Source organism: Hyperoodon ampullatus (genome assembly GCF_949752795.1).
Source record: "Hyperoodon ampullatus genome assembly, chromosome: 15".
Lineage (NCBI taxonomy): Eukaryota > Metazoa > Chordata > Mammalia > Artiodactyla > Ziphiidae > Hyperoodon > Hyperoodon ampullatus.
Window position 1 is genome coordinate 1359873 of NC_136928.1, and position 21352 is coordinate 1381224.

General features: G+C 55.9%; 1 protein-coding gene across 8 annotated transcripts; it reads left to right on the forward strand.

The window, feature by feature from the left end:
* Positions 1 to 2092: 2092 nt before the first annotated feature.
* Positions 2093 to 20913, forward strand: DCTN1 (dynactin subunit 1; the record flags this gene model as incomplete). 8 transcript variants are annotated; one of them, XM_079721150.1, is made up of 32 exons in its annotated part: positions 2093 to 2125; positions 3796 to 4041; positions 4327 to 4405; positions 4602 to 4636; positions 5348 to 5368; positions 7668 to 7685; positions 9068 to 9088; positions 10371 to 10562; positions 10895 to 11092; positions 11240 to 11444; positions 11521 to 11599; positions 11713 to 11872; positions 11984 to 12088; positions 12268 to 12459; positions 12549 to 12665; positions 12912 to 13064; positions 13659 to 13819; positions 13925 to 14093; positions 14361 to 14429; positions 14665 to 14727; positions 14839 to 14988; positions 15150 to 15311; positions 15399 to 15530; positions 15763 to 15888; positions 16127 to 16269; positions 16553 to 16719; positions 18439 to 18453; positions 18635 to 18768; positions 18883 to 19075; positions 19318 to 19397; positions 19944 to 20033; positions 20442 to 20913. In XM_079721150.1, the coding sequence occupies 32 exons, from the start codon at positions 2093 to 2095 to the stop codon at positions 20577 to 20579; spliced, it is 3846 nt and encodes a 1281-aa protein (XP_079577276.1). In that variant the 3' UTR covers positions 20580 to 20913. The 8 variants fall into 8 exon arrangements, with proteins under 8 accessions (XP_079577276.1, XP_079577279.1, XP_079577277.1 ...); XM_079721153.1 differs by lacking the exon at positions 18439 to 18453 and having other exon boundaries at positions 16553 to 16728; XM_079721151.1 differs by lacking the exon at positions 5348 to 5368.
* Positions 20914 to 21352: the final 439 nt, after the last annotated feature.

Below are 21352 nucleotides of genomic sequence, written 5' to 3' on the forward strand. Positions count from 1 at the left end.
CTAGAAATATGTGTGGTATCAGTGAGGAGAGTAAAAAGTGCAGAGGGTTCTGGTTCAGGCTTGGGTTCCAGTTACGGCTCCACTCCTTGTCTTCTGTGTGACTTCAGAGAAGTCGCTCAGTTCTCTAAGCCCTGTTTCCTTGTCAGCATTGTTCCTGGCTTGCCTCTTATGGGGTTCTTTTGATGTCCAAATATGATGATAACTAAGTTATTAGCTAACTTTGTTGAGTACTTACTAAATACCAGGCAATGCCCTAAGTGTTTTACATGGATTATCTCAGCTAATCCTCACAACAGCTCTCAGAGATGTTCTTTGTTCCCAGTTGATAGATGAGGAAGTTGAGGCACAGAGACGTGAAGTAACTGGACCAAGTTTATGTAGCTACCAAGTGGTGAAGCCAGGGATTAAATGTAAGCAGCCTGAGTCTAGAACCGGTATTCTTAACCATGGTACTATACAGTTGTTTTTCAAGGTGTTGTGTAGACTGTAAAGTGTTCCGAACGTGCAGAAATCCAGGCTGCAGGGAGCTGCACGGCCCTGCCCACCTGTGTAATGGTGAATAGGGAAGGGAGGGTGCAACGTGGAGGTTTTGCAGAGGAGGAGAGAAATGGTTTCCTGGGGGGTCTGGCCAGGATTGGAGACGTGGAGAGGTGTTTGGGGGCCACACATCTGGCTGTTGGCTGTCAGTCTCCTATTAGGCTATCTGGCCTGCCTCAGAAAGAGGGTGGAATGGAGGAAGACCCTGTGCAGCCAGTGCAGCCCAGTGCAGACAAGACAGGTATCCCTCGGCCCAGGGGATCCACATCCACACTGTACCCGGTAGAGCCATAGATCAGACCCCAGGACAACCTTGTTAGCTACTTAGGGGCGGGCACTGTTGCTTTCTAGCCCATGAAATGGATAAGTGAATGAAGTGGTTACATAGCCCTCTTGAGACCTCTCACTAGAATGCATAATCTTATTAAATTAAACGTTTTAAATTATAAACGTAATGTGGTTATTAAAGAAATTTTGTGAAAAATAGAACACAAACCATCTCCTTGTTTCTCTTCAGGAGATGCCTAGGAGGCAAGGCCAAGAGGACAGGGCACAGGTGGCTGAGGTGGACTGGGCACCGCCCCCACGTGTAGGGAGCAAGGGCGACTCTCTGTTCCTGACCACCACCCTCACTCATCCGTCCGAACCTGATACCCTTAGGGTTCAGAGCCTGGCCCTTTATAGCAACCAGAAGGGAGGAAGAATGACCATGGCCACCTTTGCCAGTGCTGAGGGAGCTGCGGTACTTGACTTGCTTTGCTGCGTGTGCGTGTGTGTGTGCGTGTGTGTGTGTGTGTGTGTGTGTGTGTGTGTGTGTGTGTGAAGTTGCCTCCAGTGCGGCCCTTCCTTTGCTGTGTATTGGGCAGGGGGCCTGGCTGCTCCGGCCCAGGGTGAGAGTGCAATGCAGACCCTGATCGCGTGGGTTTGGACCTGACTCCAGAGTTCAGAAAGGGCAGGCAGGAGGGAGGGCACCAGACAGGGGGACGAGAGACCCTCACTTTGGCTGTGGGAATGTGTCACCTGATGCTGGGGGTCTGCTGAGGCCTCACGTCCTGGGGCTGGGAGGGGTGGCAGTGACGGTGAGGGGCTGCGGGTTAGGAGGGCCAGCAGGGCTGTGCGCCCCGCCGTAGGACGGCGCACTCTAGAGGTGAGTGTGGAGGGTCTTCGGCCTGGGCCTCGTCCCTTATACGCTGTCCCTCCTGACTGGCCCAGGGGAAGCAAGGGGGCACTAGGACCCAGAGGCTAGCTCGATTCCTGACAAGTCTAGAGCAGCACTAGCGCAGAGTGAGACTCATCAGCTGGCAAGCAGGCTTCGGTGTCTCTGGGTTCAGGAATCCTCCAGCAGCAGAGGGGACTTGCTCCTCAGCCCCCATCTCTGTCCCCAGCCCTACCCCAGTAGGCCACCCAGGGAGGCCCATGGACTGGGGAGGGCCACGCTCGCTGGCTTCTGTGTTTGTCCATGAGGGCCTGGAGCCCTGACCCTCCTGCCTAGGTTTCTGCCTTTTCTCTCTGTCTTTGGCCAGCTGGGGGAGGGGGCACGGGCTGGCTGAGCAACATGGCCCAGAGCAAGAGGCACGTGTACAGCCGGGTAAGTGGTCCTGACCTGGGATGGCCACGGGAGGGCTTCTGCAGAAGGCCTTGGGTGGCCGTGGACGTTGCTGTGGGGGGTGGGGAGGCAGGCGGGAGCTAGGCTGGGGCCACTCGCGGCGGCCCTGGCCGTGTGGGACTGCACAGGCTTCCCTTCCCAGAGTTGGGCCCTGTCTGGGTACTGGTGAGGCCTGACCTTTGACTCCAAGTGGACCTCAGGCCAGAGGTTCCTGAGGGGGCCAGACTATCTTGGGGATTACGGATGGGGTTGGTGGGTTGGAATGGCCTTTCAGTGAAGTCTTTCTTTAGAGCTGCTTTGTTGTTTGTCACTCGCTTTCTTGCTCTTCTGACTGAGATTGAATCTGTAGCCACTGTTGTGTCCACCTGATTCTGAGAGGCTTATAGGGTTAGGAGGTTGGCGAGCGTCTCTGAGTTTGGGGCCCTGATGTCACTGCCAGTTCCTTTTATTGTCAGGTCCGTGAGAGCCACTCGGCTGTCCCAGGTATGATCTGGCCTCTCGGAGCCCCTGGGAACGGTACCCTCACCTTCTTGGATGAGCTCTTTGGGGAAGAGAGTTAGGGAGTCACTGGCTCTGGCAGAGCTCTCTTAGGAAGCCAAGTGGGGGCATCAGAAGGGGGCCCTGTGGAGTCCTCAAGGCCTTGCTGTCACTTCTTCAGCTTCCTTCTCTGTTTGTTGCAAGGCCCCTGGTTCATAGAGCTGCTATTGCTAAAAGTGGCTTAGGTGTGATTTTCTTCTAAGCCATGGGCCTATTTGGAGCCTAATTTCATGTTGTCCTGTCATCACGGGTACGTCAGAAGACGAGAGCTTCCCAAGGACAGTGTTTAGTCTATTCCCTTGCCTTGTCCATTATCACCATGCATAGGGTGATAAGCCATCCATTTGAACCACTGGGCAGAGTCTGGGGGACAGATGGGGGACAGATCTGAGGTACCCGATTTACCTGGCCTTTATTTTTCTTTTTATAGCGACATAGCATGAGTGAAGGCTCTCCAGAACTTGTGGGTAGAGAGTTGATAGAACAGGGCTGAGGCCAGGGAGAAGGGAGTAAATCGTTGGATGGGCTTGGTGAGGCATCTAGGAGTGTGCTGCTGGTGGTGGTGCTGGGGGGAGTCAGGTCAGGAAGGAGTGGTAGTGACTTAAGGGCCGGAAGGAGGCACAGTTGTGTGCCCTCAGGGAGGGCAGGCAGCAGTAGGGAGGGAACAGGATTCTGTGGGGTCACTCGCTGACTCACCTGTCTTCCCAGCTCAGGCTTTTGAGTCAGGCACTGTGTTGTGGGGAGCCTGGTCTAAACTGAGTTATTTGTTTGAGCTTCATTCCCCTCCTAGGGGGCACTGCTCCTTGAGAAAGCAGCTGTGTGGGGTGACATTCACAGATCTAGCAATGAATTCTGATTTATTAAATTTAAGTATAATCTCTTAAAAATTCTGGCAGATTCCAGAGGCGTTTGGAGAAGTTTTAGAACACAGTACTGACATTTTTTCAAAAGGGAATTTGGTGGCGGGGGGACACTTTACCTTGAGAATGGGGTTCAGGGAAGTGACTTTTGATCCTTTTTCAGGCCAGGATCCTGATTGGGGCCTTTCTTATATATTAGGATGACACCGTTGACCTGAGGCTTTTTAACTATGTAGGTTTGCATGTGTCTTTCAGACTCCCAGCGGCAGCAGAATGAGTGCAGAGACAAGTGCCCGGCCTCTGCGAGTGGGCTCCCGCGTGGAGGTGATTGGGAAAGGCTACCGTGGCACTGTGGCCTATGTTGGAGCCACGCTGTTTGCCACTGGCAAGTGGGTAGGTGTGATCCTGGATGAAGCAAAGGGCAAGAATGATGGGACTGTGCAAGGCAGGAAGTACTTCACGTGTGACGACGGGCACGGCATCTTCGTGCGCCAGTCCCAGGTACGCACCTCCTGCTGCTGTGTGTGTGTGTGTGTGTGTGTGTGTGTGTGTGTGTACGTGTACGTGCATGCTCTGTTGCGTGTGCGGCTGCTGTGTTGGTGCTCCTTTTTCCTGGGCATGAGCGTAAGTCTCTGGTTGGTAGAGTGGGAGGTAATGGGGGAGGGACGATTAAGAGCTGTACTTAAGGAAGCTGCCCTGTACCCCAGGTTTGCTTAAGGCCTGGGGAGGGGCCCATATTACATCCAGCCTTGATCTAGCTATATTGAGTCTATTCTGTGTCCTCAGATCCAGGTTTTTGAAGATGGAGCAGATACTACTTCCCCAGAGACACCTGACTCTTCTGCCTCAAAGGTCCTCAGAAGAGGTAACCACCCACTTAAGTTGCCTCCTCACATCCAGGAGTCCCCAGGACTTCGCCCCAGAACAAGGGCCCACAGTGGATCCTGAGAGTCTCCATCACCGCCATATTCCCTTGTTATATCCTGCCTAACCTGCCATGCTGTTCTCTGCCTCCACCCCTCTACGCAAACACACACTTTGTTTCTGTTTGCATCCTACAGAGGGAACTGACTCAAATGCAAAGACCAGCAAACTGGTAAGTGGTTACGGGTGGGGGTGGGATAGTAGAGGGAAGAGGGAAAGGAGAAAGGGAGGAGGGAGACTCAATACCAGGCAGGTAGAAGCAATAGATGAGTAAATTGAGTTAGCCTTCCAGTCTCCATCCGCCCTGAGAAGGAAGCTTTCTGGGTATGCGTTGCTGCTTTAGGTGTAAGGGTGGTATCGGGGAAAAAGCTATTAAGGCCCAGAAGTTCTGGATCAATTGGAACGGAGGCTGGGGGTGAAAGGGAGGACAGGTCTGACCCCAGTAGTGTTGTTGCCAACTCCCTACCTTTTGGTATCCAAGGCTGCCAACATCTGATGGGTGTAGGGTAGGGGTAAGGTAAGAACTGGAGAGAGAAGGTGCTTTCTTCTTCACAAGTGGGTGGAGAGGAGCTGGACCCTCTGCCCCCTGTTTCAGGCTGTACGCAGAGGGCCTGCTGGAGCCTCCCTCCGCTGCGCAGCGCAGGGTGTGTGAGGTGGGGCTCCAGATTCTCCAGCTCCTCTGGGTCAGGGTGTGGACCTCCTGGAAGCTGATCCTTAAGGGAGCCCTCGTCTCACTTACCCTGGATTTGACAGTGACCTGGCTCCCCCCATACCTGGGTATGCCTGAGTTGGTCTTAATTCCTACACCCAAGATATCTGGCCAGCTAGCACAGTGGTGTTTAACTCTGTTCTCTAACTCTGCCCTTTCCTACTCCTCATGCAGCGGGGCCTGAAGCCTAAGAAGGTGGTGTGTTTACTATTTGTGCCTGGGTGGGTTAGGGCCATGAGCCCCCTCCCCAGCTGTCCTGCATGTCCTTGGGCTGCATGCATGTGTGTGTGACCTTGGGGCTGGGATGGCCAGAGGACATGGCAGCCTTGGCTTTCAGAGTTCCTTTGAGGGGTGCAAGGACATCAAGCTCAGGTAGTACTCATTAGGGATGATCCTCACCCCTTCCCACACTCCTGCCCGTCGCCTCAGGACGTCTAGTCAGAGACTCCAAGCATTTGACTGTAAACAGTAGCAGCATGGAATAGAGCATTTACTGGGTTACAGTGGGTTCTCACTTAGCCTCAGCTTGGGGGGCAGTGGGAGGAGAGACTGGGGGTCTGGAGGTGAGGAAAGTACCAAGTGAGGTGGTTAGGTTAGGGGGTGGGAGGTCAGGGAACAGAGCACAGGAAGCACAGTCCTGAGTTGAAAAGCCTGTGTCGTTCCTGTCTCGGTGGGTGCTGCCACGGATGCCCACCCTCACCGTGCTCTTGTCAGTCTTTCACTGCCTCTTCCTTCCTCTGGTGGTGTGCCTGAGGCCCACCTCCCACACCTCCCACACCCCTGAAACTCTTTTAGTCTTAAGTTGCTGCCATGACCACTTCCTCACACCAGCCCACGCCTTGGGGCTATGCCCAAGCTGTCTCCGACCTGCATGTGCCTGTCAGACCTGTATGTGCTGTGCTGTATGTACGATTCTGTGATTTCCTTGTCACCAGCCTGTTTCAGGCCCTTCTGACCTTGCATGGAGAGCTACTAGATTGGGGCAGTGGAGGGGAGAGTAAAATATCTTTTTTTTGACTTCTGGTTGGTGGTGGGTCCTCACTTTGGAGTTTTGCCTTGGAAGAGACAACATGATGATACTTGCTTTAGGGTCCTGGCTTGGGAGGGAATGGAGATATAAAAAGGAAAATAATTCTCAAAAGGATGCCGGACCCATTCCAGACACTTGGCTTCTTCCCTTGATTATTGGCTCCAGGTTGGGGTTCCCATCTCCCATCAGACCCCTGAATAGAGAAGAGGATGCACCTGCAGTCTGATATCTGTGGAGGAGTTCTGGCCGCAGTCTGACTTGACCCTGAGAAGGGACCTGAGCCGTGCCCAAATCTTGGGGATTTGGCAGCTGCCTAGGGAAATATGGCAGAGCCTAGCCTCGGCTGCCTGTGCTGGGATGTGGCACCTTCTTGGCTCATGACACAGAGTGTCAGTCAAGTAGTCAAGTCCTCCCTGGGTCTTCCTCTCCAGTGCTTCTGTCACAGCACATCACTTAGCCCAGGGAACAGGGAGCTAGCACCAGAACAAAAGAAGGAACTTTGAGGAGGAGGGTGGAAGAGAGAACCCAGATGTCTCTGCAAGGTGCCCAGCCCTTTCTGGAAGCCCTTTAGAGACGGGTTTTAACCTACAACAAGGGTAGAGTTGGGAGAGGAGCCAAACACTGTCATTAGAGCTGCTGCAGCCCAGATGGAACGTTCCCCAGGTTTCTTAGTGTGCCCTGCAGAGCTGATGCAGCAGGAGTGCCGTGGGTACATGTGCCCGATGAGCCACCATAAGGGTATTGTCCGTGTGTATGAGACAGCAGTAGAGTTGATGGGGTTGTGGACAGAGGGGAGTGTGAGTATGAGAGAGGCCTGATGAAGCGGTGAGGCCCTGTGTCCCTGTGCAGTGATACCCTGGTCCCAGAGGGGTCATCCCAGAAATGGGATGGCCCCTAGCCCAATTTCTTGGAGCAAATTCTTGGGGCTGGGGGAGAGGGAAGGAGAGGGAGGAGCCAGAACCTGTTCTTTGGAGGAGGAAGCAGGGCGGGTTCAGCAGAGGACTTTGTCCAATCAGGAGGAGGAGGAGGGGCCCGTCGGAGCCTGGTGGTTGCTAGGTGACTGAGGAGCAGTGTCTCCACCCCTAGTGGGGCAGAGGAGGGTGGGTGCATGACGTCAGGTGGAGCTGCTGCTGCGGCCACTGAGGCTGCCATCAGCCTAAGCTGGCGAACTAGGCCGGGTACCTCTCCGGTGCCTGCCGGAGCCTGGCTGTCCCCACTGCGCCCCTGTGGGGGCTTCTGCATCCGAGCTGCAGCCATTTGCCAGCTGGGAAGCTGCTGGCCTGGGAAGCTGAGGCTGCATTGTTGGGATTTGATGCACTAATCTCCTGTCTCCGCCGCCTTTCCCTCTGTTCGGTCTCTTCCCCCCCGCCCTCCGTCTGTCCTTCCTCGGTGTTTGTCCGTCTTCCTCTGTCCTTCCTTCTCTCCTCTCCTGGCTTTCTTTGGTTTTCTGCAATGATGAGACAGGCACCGACAGCCCGAAAGGTACTCTTGCTTGCTCTGGTCCTGCTGCTGGGTTGCCAGCGTGATGGTGGCAGCAGGCTGCTGGGGTGGGGGTGGGGGCTGATTGACTTCGTCTGTCTACCTGGTTGGGGGAAGAGGATGGTGATGAAGGTGGGGGGCAGGGAGAGGTGTGTGTCGCTGCCATGCCCCACACCCTGGGCATTTGCTCCCTGGCCTGCCTGCTTTTGGCTTTGAATCTGTGTTCTGGGCCTTGTACCCAGTGGCCTCACAGGCTTGGGCTTCAGGCAGCTTTTGCTGCAAACTGGCTCCGGATGCATTTCCTATGCGAGAATCTTGGGAAGCAGGTCCAGATGTCTTTGTGCCTCTAGCAGGCCTACCTCACCCAACCTTTGCTAGAATGACTCTTGGTTGTAATACCAGCATCCCTGGCCCACTGGGGTTTGTGTCAGGGGTCTTTCCCTAGAATAGTCTTTGATGCACAGCTATGGAGGCTTAGCCCAGGGTAGCAGAGGTGGGCGTTGGTCTCCTTGGGAGACCTAGAAGCAGGGCCCAGGCCGCATCGTGCCTTTGCCAGGCCGTGAGACACTGGGTGTCGGGAACATTATTTGGGAGGTGGAGTTGATCATCTGTAGCACCTCGCAGTAACCTGAGGGGTTTCTGGGTTTGGTTTAGGGCAGCAGTTTCCCTGTGCTGCTGCCCACCCTCCCCCCTTCTCTTGCAGCTGGGTGGGGTTGCTTTGCTGAGCTCTGGGCTTCTGGCTCATGCAGTATTCATGGTCCTGACACCTGAGCCCTCTGCCCTGGGGAAGGGAATTGCTACCGGAACTGGTCCTGGGGGTGGGGGTGGGGTATACAGTGGCGCTGTGCTGCCTTGGGGGCCTGATCTCCCTCTGCTGGGTTCATATCGCTCACTTCGGGCTCCTAGCATCATTCTTGTCACGTGGTATTTCTAGGGAGTCCTGTGTGGAGTCTAGCACGTGAAGGAAGGGGCTGACCTGGAAAGTCCTTGGGAGTGGTGGGTGGGCGGGGCTCTGGGCTGGAGCGGGAGAGGTTGTTGCGGAAGGAGTGGTCTTCACCAGCTGCCGAGTTTGGTCTCCTGTGGTTCAGCCTAGGAGACAGGGACTTCCAGGATTTCCAGGGTGTCTGAACGGGTGAGGTCTGCAAGGGCAGGACAGAAGTGGGAGAGGGAAGTAACGGGAACTAGGAGTCCTGAGTTCCTGGGACGGGAGCGAGGTGGTTCACTGGATGACGGGGGCGGGTGGGGATGGGGGAGGAGTGGCGGGACCGCCACCCGCAGCCTCGGTCCTGTGGCTCCTGCTCTCATTGCTGTCCCTTTTGCTGTCTTTCTGTCAATTCTCCTTTCTTTCCTGACTACTCCTCCTCTGGCTCCTGTTGCCTGTCCAGACTACAACCCGACGGCCCAAGGTGAGGAAAAGCAGGCCTCTGTACAAGCTACTGCTGAGTGTACACACACTCAGTTGAGGCGTGTGCATGTATGTGGGCATGTGTATGAGCAAGTATAAGTTGGTCACAGTGTATCCTGGGTTCTCTTAAGGGGAGTGAGGGGACTGAGGGTAATGACAGGCCCCTCCGGGGAAAGTGACTTCCGGCTCTTAGGAGGGTGTCTGAGCCGGTAGCTTGAGTGCAGAAGAGAAACTAGAGTGGTTGTAGTTAATCAAGGTAGGCTTTCTTGAAGAAGGGCATTTAGACCAGCTGTGTGTGTGTGTGTGTGTGTGTGTGTGTGTGTGTGTGTGTGTGTGTGTGTGTGTGTGTGTGTGTGTTGGGGGAGGGGCGGGGATTGGAGGAAAGGTGAAAAAGAACTTGGCAGTGTAAATGTCAGGAGATAAGGAGGTGGGTGTATCTGTGAAAGGCTTTGGGCATGTGGTCTCTGAGTGTCAGCCGTCGGGAGAGCTTCAGGGCTCAGCCCCGCAGGGAGGAGCACTGGGCAGGCCTGTGTGCTCCAGGGCCTCAGCTCCACAGGGGCCTGGGTAGTGTCATCTGATGAGAGCCCCTCTGTCTTGGAGGGCGGGAGGTGACAGATGGGTTGGCTGTACTGACCTTGTTTCAGAGGGGAGCCAAGGATGACAACTTTCACCCTGGCTCTTTTACCTGCAGGGTCCCCTGAAGTAGATCAAGGGAAGGAGAATCAGCTTGATTTAAAGAGCTGGGGGGCCTAGTGCCCCCACTTTTAGCCCAGCCTTCTCTGGGAACATGAAAGTTAGAGATCAATCTGTTCTTTCTCTCTGGGAATGACACTGAGGCACTTTCTCCCTCTGGGGGAGGAAGGCACAGGCCCAGAGCAACAATGGGATTGGGAGTATTAAGAAATTGCTAGAATGATCACAAGTGGGTCACAAAAGGAATGGTCTGGGGAGTCAGGGATTCTGCTCTGAAGGGTTAGTGCCAGAGCTTGGAGGAATGTGGAGTCGGTGCCAAGGGAGGAGCATTGTAATCTTATGTCTTTTTCCATCCCTTCCTCCCCGGCCATCCTCTCACCCCCGCTCTGCCCCGGTCCTTTGTCACTGTCTCTGACTGTGTCATTTCCTTCTGCCCATCACTGTTTCTCTGTTCGCATTGTGCTTTGATACTCTCTGCCTTGTTCCTTTTCCGTCACTTCCCTCACCGTATTCTCATATTCTGTCTTACTCTCTTTCACCACCCCTGTCCCCTACACTTTTTCTGGTCTGCCCCTACCCTGTCTGAATAGCCCACCCGCCCAGCCAGCACTGGGGTAGCTGGGGCCAGTAGTTCCCTGGGCCCCTCTGGCTCAGCATCAGCAGGTGAGCTGAGCAGCAGTGAGCCCAGCACCCCAGCTCAGACTCCGCTGGCGGCACCCATCATCCCCACGCCAGCCCTCACCTCTCCTGGAGCAGCCCCACCGCTTCCTTCCCCGTCTAAGGTAAGGTCTGGTGTTGGAGTGAAGAAGATCCAAGACACGGAAGGGCCTATGACCCCTAGCAGGGTCTTCGAAGTTTCCCAGGGTTGGGGGAGACCCAGAACTTGGATTAGAAGAGTGGGGGACCCAGCATACAGGTGTCGCATCACTGACTAAGCTGCCCTTTCACACTTTCCCCTTATGTATCAGGCTCTTCTCAGGTGTTTGTGTGCCACTTGCTTTGGCCCTGGGCCTGGAATGATGTCTGCACACATTCCTGTCCTCTCCACTCCAGCTCAGTCTTGATGGGGGAACGGGGGAGGCTGTGCACAGACTGAAGGGTCTCTCCTGTGCAGGAGGAGGAGGGGCTGAGGGCGCAAGTGCGGGACCTGGAGGAGAAACTGGAGACCCTGCGGCTGAAACGTGCAGAAGACAAGGCAAAGCTAAAAGAGCTGGAGAAACACAAGATTCAGCTGGAGCAGGTGCAGGAATGGAAAAGCAAAATGCAGGAGCAGCAGGCAGACCTGCAACGGCGCCTCAAGGAGGCTCGGAAGGTGGGACTTGGGATGAAGAGGGTGTCTGGGGAGGCACGGGGCCCAAGGAAGTGTATTGGAAGCTGAAACTGGAGCCTGGAGTGTCCTGTGAGAAAGGGTGCATAAGGCAGCTCTGTGCTTGTACCCCAACCGACCTCCACTCTTCAGGAAGCCAAGGAGGCCCTAGAGGCAAAGGAGCGCTACATGGAGGAGATGGCTGACACTGCCGATGCCATCGAGATGGCCACTTTGGATAAGGAGATGGCCGAAGAGCGGGCTGAGTCCCTACAGCAAGAGGTGGAGGCGCTGAAGGAGCGTGTGGACGAGCTCACCACTGACTTGGAGATCCTCAAGGCTGAGATTGAAGAGAAGGGTAAGGGGCCAGGAGCTGCCGGGGGCCAAATGGTGGGGTTGGAACTTTGTCTGAAAGTATTAATGGTTTTCCCCAGGCTCAGATGGCGCTGCGTCCAGTTATCAGCTCAAGCAGCTTGAGGAGCAGAACGCCCGCCTAAAGGATGCCCTAGTGAGGTAGGTCCTCTCGCGGCGCGGCTCCCTCTCCTGTCTCCAGATGAGTTAGAGCGCCCACCACCCGGTGACTCCGACGCACGCACTCTCTCTTCTCTCTCCCCATTTTCCCACAGAATGCGGGATCTTTCTTCCTCCGAGAAGCAGGAGCACGTGAAACTCCAGAAGCTCATGGAAAAGAAGAACCAAGAGCTGGAAGTTGTGAGGCAACAGCGGGAGCGTCTGCAGGAGGAGCTGAGCCAGGCGGAGAGCACCATTGATGAGCTCAAGGAGCAGGTGTGGGGAGCCCGGCGCCTTGCCCAGAGCACCTCCACTGACTCGCTTCTTGGTGCCTTCTGTTTCTAGGCACCTTTCAGCCCTTCTCCTTGTTCCCTCTCTGTAACACAGGTGGACGCTGCTCTGGGTGCCGAGGAGATGGTGGAGATGCTGACAGACCGGAACCTGAATCTGGAAGAGAAAGTGCGGGAATTGAGAGAAACCGTGGGGGACTTGGTAAGAGAAGAGCAGACTCTGACTCATGACCCTGATGGAGGGTATTTGGAAGGGACTTGCTGAGACAAGGGCTGACATGTAACCCCTGACCTTTGAGTAGGAGGCGTGGTGAGTGAACCCACCCTGGCCTGCTCCCCTGACTCTGCCTTTCCTTTGCCTCAACTCCCCTGTGGCCTCAGGAAGCCATGAATGAAATGAACGATGAGCTGCAGGAGAATGCCCGTGAGACAGAACTGGAGCTGCGGGAGCAGCTGGATATGGCGGGTGCTCGGGTGCGAGAGGCCCAGAAGCGTGTGGAGGCGGCCCAGGAGACGGTGGCAGACTATCAGCAAACCATCAAGAAGTATCGCCAGCTGACCGCCCACCTGCAGGTGCCTGCATACCCGCTACTCTCTGCCCACCATCTCCCCGGGGCTCCCTGAGGACCCAGCTGTGCCTCATTGTCCGTCCCTGTTCCCAGGATGTGAACCGGGAACTGACAAACCAGCAGGAAGCAACTGTGGAGAGGCAGCAGCAGCCACCCCCAGAGACTTTTGACTTCAAAATCAAGTTTGCTGAGACTAAGGCCCATGCCAAGGTCAGGAAAGTGGGTGGGTCGCAGAGGGCTGAGCGTTGGGGACCCCAGCCTGGGTGTGGCGGTGGGCTGATCTGGTGTGGGGTTCTGGGCTTCAGCTTCCTGGATGGGGGGGTGCTTTGTGTGGTGGTTTGGAAGACTTCTGGCCTGGGCCTGTCCTAGAAGCGGGGGACGTGGTGGAGCATGGCATGGTGGTTATGAGGCTCTCTGCAGCCTGGCTGAGAGCCCACCTCCCTGTCTACCTCACAGGCAATTGAGATGGAATTGAGGCAGATGGAGGTGGCACAGGCCAACCGGCACATGTCCCTGCTGACAGCCTTCATGCCTGACAGCTTCCTTCGGCCAGGCGGGGACCATGACTGCGTCCTGGTGCTGCTGCTCATGCCTCGTCTCATTTGCAAGGTATGATCTATCAATCACGTGCCCGACAGGAATCTGCTGAACTTGCTGTGAACCAGGCATTGAGGATGCCAAGTGAAGATAGCAGTCACTCTCCCTGCTCACAGGGTTTATGATGTAGTGGAGGAACACGGTCAACAACGCCACAGATGGATGTGTGTTACAGATGGCGTGTTCTGAAGGGGAGGTGGCGTTTTTGAGAGCACGGTCGGAGAGCTGATTCAGACAGAGGGGTGTCACTGAGGGAGTGACATTTGAGGCGAGACTTAGAAGATGACCAGGAGTTAGTGGGGAGGTAGTTGTCAGGGTAGCATTCTAGGTAGAGAGGCAGCAGGAGCAGCAGCTTTAAGGCGGGAAAGAGCTTGGTCCCACTGGTCCTGCCACCCTTTCATCCCCACATCTCAAATCTTCATAACCACCAGTAATCACATCATTACCCTTTCCCCATGTGATAGTCCCTGCCCATCTAAGAGCTGTTTCTGCTTTCTCCCCCATGTATCCATGCCCCCTGCATAGTTGCTCAGCTCGCTATATTCCTGAGTCTGCGTTCTCCATCCTCTGCTCTGAGCCCCAGGTCTCTGGTGCTTCTTCCCACAGGCGGAGCTAATCCGGAAGCAGGCCCAGGAGAAATTTGAACTAAGTGAGAACTGTTCAGAGCGGCCAGGACTTCGAGGAGCTGTGGGGGAGCAGCTCAGCTTTGCTGCTGGGCTGGTGTATTCGCTGAGTTTGCTGCAGGCCACACTCCACCGTTATGAGCAGTAAGTAACCCCTGACCTCTACTCCAGGGCCACGGGTCCCAGATTGGCTGGAACTGAGATTGCCTGGTAGACCGTGGCCTCACAGGGCCCTTCTCTGGTCTCTAGTGCCCTCTCTCAGTGCAGCGTGGACATGTATAAGAAGGTGGGCAGCCTCTACCCTGAGATGAGTGCCCACGAACGCTCCTTGGATTTTCTCATTGAGCTGCTGCACAAGGATCAGCTGGACGAGACTGTCAACGTAGAGCCTCTCACCAAAGCCATCAAGTACTACCAGGTCTGGGGCGAGAATTCAGCCTTGGCACAGGAGGGAGGGAGGGTTTCTTCTGCTGGAGGCTGTTGCCAGTGTAGCCAAGGTTGTATGTCCCAGGCTGATGGCTTGAGGCTCGTAGATGGACTCACCTTAGGATGCAGCTCCTTGAGGGTTTTGGATGCTCTCATACCTCTGGAGTCCCATGATGACAGGGTCGAATTGCAGTTTGGGAAGAGTTCTCCATTCTTCCGAGGCCTGAAGACTGTCTGTTTCTTTGCCATCCCTCCTCAGCACCTGTACAGCATCCACCTCTCTGAACAACCGGAGGACAGTACCATACAGCTGGCTGACCACATTAAGGTGAGGTGTCTGGGCCAGTGGTTGAGCCCCTTATAGAGATCAGAAATGGAAGACAGCAGATCACACGTCAAGGGGTGTCACATAAGACTGGAACAGGGTCACTAAGGGCAGATCAGGGAAGCCAGAGGACCCACTTACGGATGGGGGCCAGCCGAGGGCGGAGACTTCCTAGAGATGGCGGTGGGGCGAAGGGCTCCCGTCGGGGGCTGACGACCACCTGCTTCTGTCCTCACAGTTCACGCAGAGTGCCCTGGACTGCATGAGTGTGGAGGTGGGCCGGCTGCGGGCCTTCCTGCAGGTGAGGGCACAGCTGGGTCTGTCGGAGCTCCTCTTCCTTTTGCGTCCCCACATCCTCGCCCCAGCCCTGGTGCTGACCTGCCTCTCCGTCTGTGTCCTATTCCCTGAGCAGGGTGGGCAGGAGGCTTCAGATATTGCCCTCCTGCTGCGGGACCTGGAAACTTCGTGCAGTGACATCCGCCAGTTCTGCAAGAAGATCCGGAGGCGCATGCCAGGGACAGATGCTCCTGGGATCCCAGCCGCACTGGCCTTTGGACCACAGGTTTGGGCTGTGAGGGGGGGTGGGAAGGAAGCCAAGTAGAACCAGGAGGGGCCCCCCACGTCAGGATCTGGATGTGGTCGGGGGACAAGAATGGTTCTGAGGTAGCTGGGAGCTGTGGTGCTGGGCCCAGAGTGGGCTCCTGACTCTGGCCTGTTGCACAGGTGTCCGACACACTCCTGGACTGCAGGAAACACCTGACGTGGGTGGTGGCTGTGCTGCAGGAGGTGGCCGCTGCTGCTGCCCAGCTCATTGCCCCGCTGGCAGAGAATGAAGGCCTGCCTGTGGCTGCCCTGGAGGAGCTGGCTTTCAAAGCAGGCGAGCAGGTGGGCTGGGAAGGCTGAGCAGAAGGTGGTAATGGGGCAGTCAGGTGGCCAGTGTGGGGTTTTCACTACTGCCCTTGGCACCTGCAGATCTACGGAACCCCCTCCAGCAGCCCCTATGAGTGTCTGCGCCAGTCGTGCAACATCTTGATCAGTACCATGAACAAGTTGGCCACAGCCATGCAGGAGGGAGAGTATGATGCAGAACGGCCCCCCAGCAAGGTGGGTGGGGTCGCTCCTTGGAGAGGGGCTCCAGGGGCCTGGAGGAGCAGGACTTGGAGAGCTGCTGGTAATTGTGGGAGGGGGGCTGGGCGGCAGCAGGAAGGAGTCTGGGGAGCACCATCCTGCCTAGAAGGCAAGGAGAAGATTTTCCCTTTGGCTGCATCTCTGAAAGGAGTGCCTTGACGACCTCCTCTCCCTATCCCTGCCCTCTGTCCCCTGTCCCTGCCCTTAGCCTCCCCCAGTTGAGCTGCGGGCTGCAGCCCTCCGTGCAGAGATCACAGATGCTGAAGGCCTGGGCTTGAAGCTTGAAGATCGAGAGACAGTTATTAAGGAGTTGAAGAAGTCACTCAAGATCAAGGTGAGGATAGGGAAGGCTCTGGATCTGGGGGGCCAGGAAATAGCATGGGGCACAGGGAAGCAGTGACTGTTGGTGATCATAACTGAGGGGGGCTGGGGGTTGAGTGGGGGCAAGCGGCAGCTGTGATCAGCGCGAGTTCTCACGGGCCCTCACGAAGCTTTCTATCTCGTGGTCTACCCCAGGTCTCTGGGGGGCCGTGGGAGGGGTAAGGGCACAGACGCTCTCTGCCCTCGTCCAGGGGGAAGAGCTCAGTGAGGCCAACGTGCGGCTGAGCCTCCTGGAGAAGAAGCTGGACAGTGCAGCCAAGGATGCAGATGAACGCATCGAGAAGGTCCAGACTCGGCTGGAGGAGACCCAGGCGCTGCTGCGGAAGAAGGAGAAGTCAGGCAGCTTCCCAGGCCCCTGCTCGCTCCACCCCTCCCTCCTGCCACCTAGCAGCCAGCAGCTCCCTGCCACCTAGCCCGGGGCCTCTTGTAGTGAGACTCCCCAGGGGGACAGACACGCTCTTCCTTCCCAACTGACATCCCCGTCATCTCGTCCCAACCTGAGCCTCTTTTGCCCCTGGCTCCTCAGCAGTAGGGCTACTCCAAGGACCAGTTGGGACTGAGAAGGGGGGCTGGGGCCACGGGGAAGGGACCCTGTCCGAGCCCAGATTCTTTCACAGAGATTTCGAGGAGACGATGGATGCACTTCAGGCTGACATCGACCAGCTGGAGGCAGAGAAAGCAGAGTTAAAGCAGCGATTGAACAGCCAGTCCAAGCGCACGATCGAGGGGCTCCGGGCTCCCCCTCCCTCGGGTATTGCTACCCTGGTGTCTGGCATTGCCGGTGGTGAGTGCAGTAGGACAGGCAGCACTAGCCCAGAGGAGGTCGGATGGTCCCCCTCCTGCCCTTGGCTTCAGTTTGACCTCTGCCCCCTGCCTTTTACCCCTGGATATTCAACCAGGAACATGCTTGCCCAGTTTCACTCTGTGGCAACTTTTTGTTTTTAAAATGAATTTATTTATTTATTTTTGGCTGCATTGGGTCTTCCTTGCTGCGCGCGGGCTTCTCATAGTGGTGGCTTCTCTTGTGGAGCATGGGCTCTAGGCACGCGGGCTTCAGTAGTTGTGGCTCGTGGGCTCTAGAGCACAGGCTCAGTAGTTGTGGCGCGTGGGCTTAGTTGTTCCGTGGCATGTGGGATCCTCTTGGACCAGGGCTCAAACCTGTGTCCCCTGCATTGGCAGGTGGATTCTTAACCACTGCGCCACCAAGGAAGCCCTCTGGCAACTTTCACCAAGTTTTTACTTCTCCTTGAAGATATGTGCAGAGTTCTGACCAAGGTGGGGCAGTGGGGCCTTACCCAGTTGTTGGTGAAGCTCAGAATTACAGTGCCAGTTGGACTCTAGTAGATGTCCCTTCTGGGTCTACAGTCTGGCTCTTCTGTCCCAGCCCTGTATTCCAGAGGGTCCTCAGCCTGCAGCAGGCTGGGCTAACTGCTGTGGTGTCCACAGCAGGGGATGGTGCTTGCCCTTGATCCCTCCTCTGCTTGGGCACTGCATTTTTTCTTCCCCACTGAGTTCACGTGGCTTCACCCTATAGAGTGGTTGTCTCTTCCATTGCTGAATTCTCCTAGTTTCACTTGGGGCTTGTGTTCTGACCTTTGCCTGGTCTCTTAGTGTGGTCAGGGCTCCTTACCTGGAGCTTTTCTGGCTTCCAGGCCTAGTCTCCTTAGTTTCCTGACCAAGGAGGCGGCCACCACCACGTTAGTTCTCATCTGCCATGTAGTTTGGTTTTTGTTCTCTCTTCGGTTTCTTCCTTACCCTTCTCACCTCCAGAAGACAAACTCCTTGTAATGGGATTAAACCCTCGGGATCTGTAGATCTCCCCTGCTGCGCTCGCCTCGTCAGCCGGCCTCACCTAGGGTCTTGTCGTCATCAAAGGCCCCGTCACTGGTGCCGCTTGACCCTGAAAATGACCAAGCGTCTTCTTGACTTTAGACTCTCGTGGTGCAGACGGCTCCGTGTTCCTTGGGAGGGGCGTCTCCAGAGTTACAGCATTGCGTTGTTTTAGCATAGGCTCTTTAAACAAATATTGGTTCTTAGTTCAGGAAACTTCACACCAAAAAAAGGGTGACTTTTGTCTCAGCACTGGGGCACCTGAGGAACGTGGGAATGTGTCTACATCCTCCACTTAAGCTTTGCTGCTGGGGAGCACTAAGGGTGCAGACATAGCAGGGTTTCAGGAGCGTTCCGTCTGCCCTTCTGGGAGCTGGGGTCTGAGGCAGGGAGGCAGGAACGGCCTCAAGCGCTGCCCCCCGCGCGCACTCCCGCTGCCACTCTTGCTCACGTGTTGCACCCTGTGTCGTGGCCTGGCTCCCCTTTTCTGTCTTCCTCACATATTTGCTCTTTCCCCAGAAGTAGCGGCAGGGTGTTGTTAGAGAAGGTCTGGTGGTTAGGAAAGCCGTCTTCCTGCATGCCCAGGATTCCTGTGGCATGTCCCCGTCACTCCCAGATCATCTAATTCCTCTCTCCTCTTTTCCTGCTCCCCCATGGGCTATCCTGAGCACAGAAGAACAGCAGCGAGGTAGAGACCCATCCTGGTGGGGGGTTAACAGGGCTGGTGGGAATTGGGGCTGGGGGAGCAGGGTGAGACTACCCCCTTGGGAGCAATCAAGACTGGAGGTAGGAGGGGGTAAGGAAAGGGGATGAGTAGGGGTGGAGCCTCCTGCACCTGGGGCTCGTGACATTTGTTATGGTGCCCATAGGAGGTGCCCCTGGGCAGGCTCCGGGATCTGTGCCAGGCCCCGGGCTGGTGAAGGACTCACCACTGCTGCTTCAGCAGATCTCTGCCATGAGGCTGCACATCTCCCAGCTCCAGCATGAGAACAGCATCCTCAAGGTGAGGAGGTCGCAGGGAGGATGGGTAGAGGTGGAGTGTCACTGCCTCGTTGATGACAGATGGCAGGGCCTTCTCTCACTTGTTACCACGACGCTTCTTCCCCCTTCCCCGCAGGGAGCCCAGATGAAGGCATCCTTAGCAGCCCTGCCCCCTCTGCACGTGGCAAAGCTCTCTCCCCTACCCCGTGAGGGCCCTGGCAGTGACCTAGCTGCCGGGGTGCTGTATCGTAAGACTAACCAGCTGCTGGAGACGTTGAATCAGCTGAGCGCACACACCCACGTTGTGGACATCACCCGCACCAGCCCTGGTACGGACCAGCCAAATCCTGAGATGAAAAGCACACCCCTTCCCCATACCCCAGGCAATTCCCACGCCCGAGAGGCTCTTCCTAGCACTGCACTTTGGCCTCAGTGTTTAATTTGCTTGATTCACCTAATCTCTTACATGTCTACTCCATGAGCTGGTCCAGTATCTGCACTAATGACCCTTAATCCAGTACAGCTGCCTGCCTGGGCCTTGGTGGGCCTCACTAGCCTTCTCTCCCCACAGCTGCCAAGAGCCCATCGGCCCAGCTCCTGGAGCAAGTGGCTCAGCTCAAGTCCCTAAGCGACACCATCGAGCAGCTCAAGGTTAGTTTAGACCCTGCCCTTTCTCACCCGACAGGGCCCACTTCAGAGCATTCCGTGGTGGAGCCCCTAGCATGGTCATTTCCACAAGGACTCCCAGGGTTCCTGGGGGCCCAGCCCTGTGCTAGGTGACACACTGGGGAGGAGATGGAACGGGAGGCGGGATTCCTGCCTTGGGAGCCTGCCCTCACTCCCAAACAGATTCTCATCAACAGAAAACAGATTCTTATCAACAGAATGGGTTGAGCTAGGATCCTCTTTAGAGTGTGTGGTTTCAGGCACAGCTTCTCTCAGAGCTGATACCACTGCAGAGTAGAATGGTTGGAAATGGCTTCCTAGAAGCCCTAGAATCTGAGTTGAGCCTTAAAAGGGTGAGTATCTGTAAAGTAAGGCTGTTGGGTAGGGATGGGATTGGAGCTGAGAGCAGAAGCATTAGATAAAGAGGGTTGGTCCCTGCTTCTGTGGTGTTAGTGTCCTTCCTGTGGAACCAGGGAGGTACTGGGCTAGCCTGTGGGCGTCCCCTAAATGAATCCTTTTCCCCTCTGCCAGGATGAGGTCCTTAAGGAGACTGTGTCTCAGCGCCCTGGAGCCACGGTCCCCACCGACTTTGCCACCTTCCCTTCATCAGCCTTCCTCAGGGTAAGAGGGAGCGGGGGAGGGCGATGGGCAGTATGGAGGGCTCAGGTGGGTCCTTCCCCCCTCCTCCAGAATTTGAAGAGGCTTCTAGGGTCTCAGGTCCAACAACTGAACATCCTGAGAAATCTGGCCAAGTCTTACTTGCAAGTATCTTAAGAGTGCTTGCATTGCTTCCTGAAATTCCAGTATTTTAGCAGTTAAACATCTTCTTTGACTTTCGACATCAGAAGGGGCTCAAAACTCCCTTGTCAGGCTGTACACCTCAATTCTGATTTGGAAAATGTGGTCATTACAGCCTAGCGGCCTCAAAACCTCAGCCACCCAGGGTCTCGGTGCTCGGGGACCCTGTCCGTGGCGCACAGCTCAAGTGGGCCCCTGACCCGGGGGCCTCTTCCCCTTCCCAACTCCCAGGCCAAGGAGGAGCAGCAGGACGACACTGTATACATGGGCAAAGTGACCTTCTCGTGTGCTGCTGGCCTTGGACAGCGACACCGGCTGGTGCTCACCCAGGAGCAGCTGCACCAGCTCCATGGTCGCCTCATCTCCTAAGTGCTCCTTCCCTCGCTGTCTTCTACACTCAGCCCTCCTGGTGCCACTCTGCCTGATGCCTAGCCGCCGGGTAGCCCCCAGGTAGAGCCGCCTGTGTAGAGCTGTTCCTGCCCCTTTCAGCTTCACTCCCACCTGTCGGTGCCCTGCCCCTTGACCTGGTTCCCCTATTTCCATTCCCTGACCTCTGCTGGAGCTTGCTGTTCAATTGCTCCCTCCTTCCTGAGGAGCCTCAGGGGCCGTGGTGGGTAGGTAGGCTGAGACCCCACCACCAAAGGTCAAGTGAGGTCTCCCTGACTGAGGACTTCACCCCTTGATTAAAGTCACTTCTGCTTCAGTGTCCTCTGTGTGGTGTTGGGAGTGGGACTTGGGCCATTTGGTTCAGAGCAGGAGTGGAGGAGAAGGGATGCTGAGGAGGCTTTGGCTGGGTCATATTTGAAGGTCTCCCTCTGTAGTGACCAGTAGAATGCCGTGTTCCTCAAATTTGTGTGCAGTAAGTTTCTCGAAGCAAGGGGAAAAGGGCTAGACCACGGGCTCAGCTCCTGAGTTCATTGATGGAATTAGGAGGCCAGGAGTATGTAGTCTCTGCCAGCAGGCCTGCCTCTGCTTTCTGGATCTTCCACTGCTCTTCAGGCCAGCGTTTGGAGCTGGGCTAATGGTATGATCATCACCCCAGACAACTTTCTGATGCACTGGCACAGTCTCCCCATAAGATCTGGGGCCTCTCAGAGGGAACATTTACTAAGCAAGGGAAGACCAAAGCAACAGACCGGTAA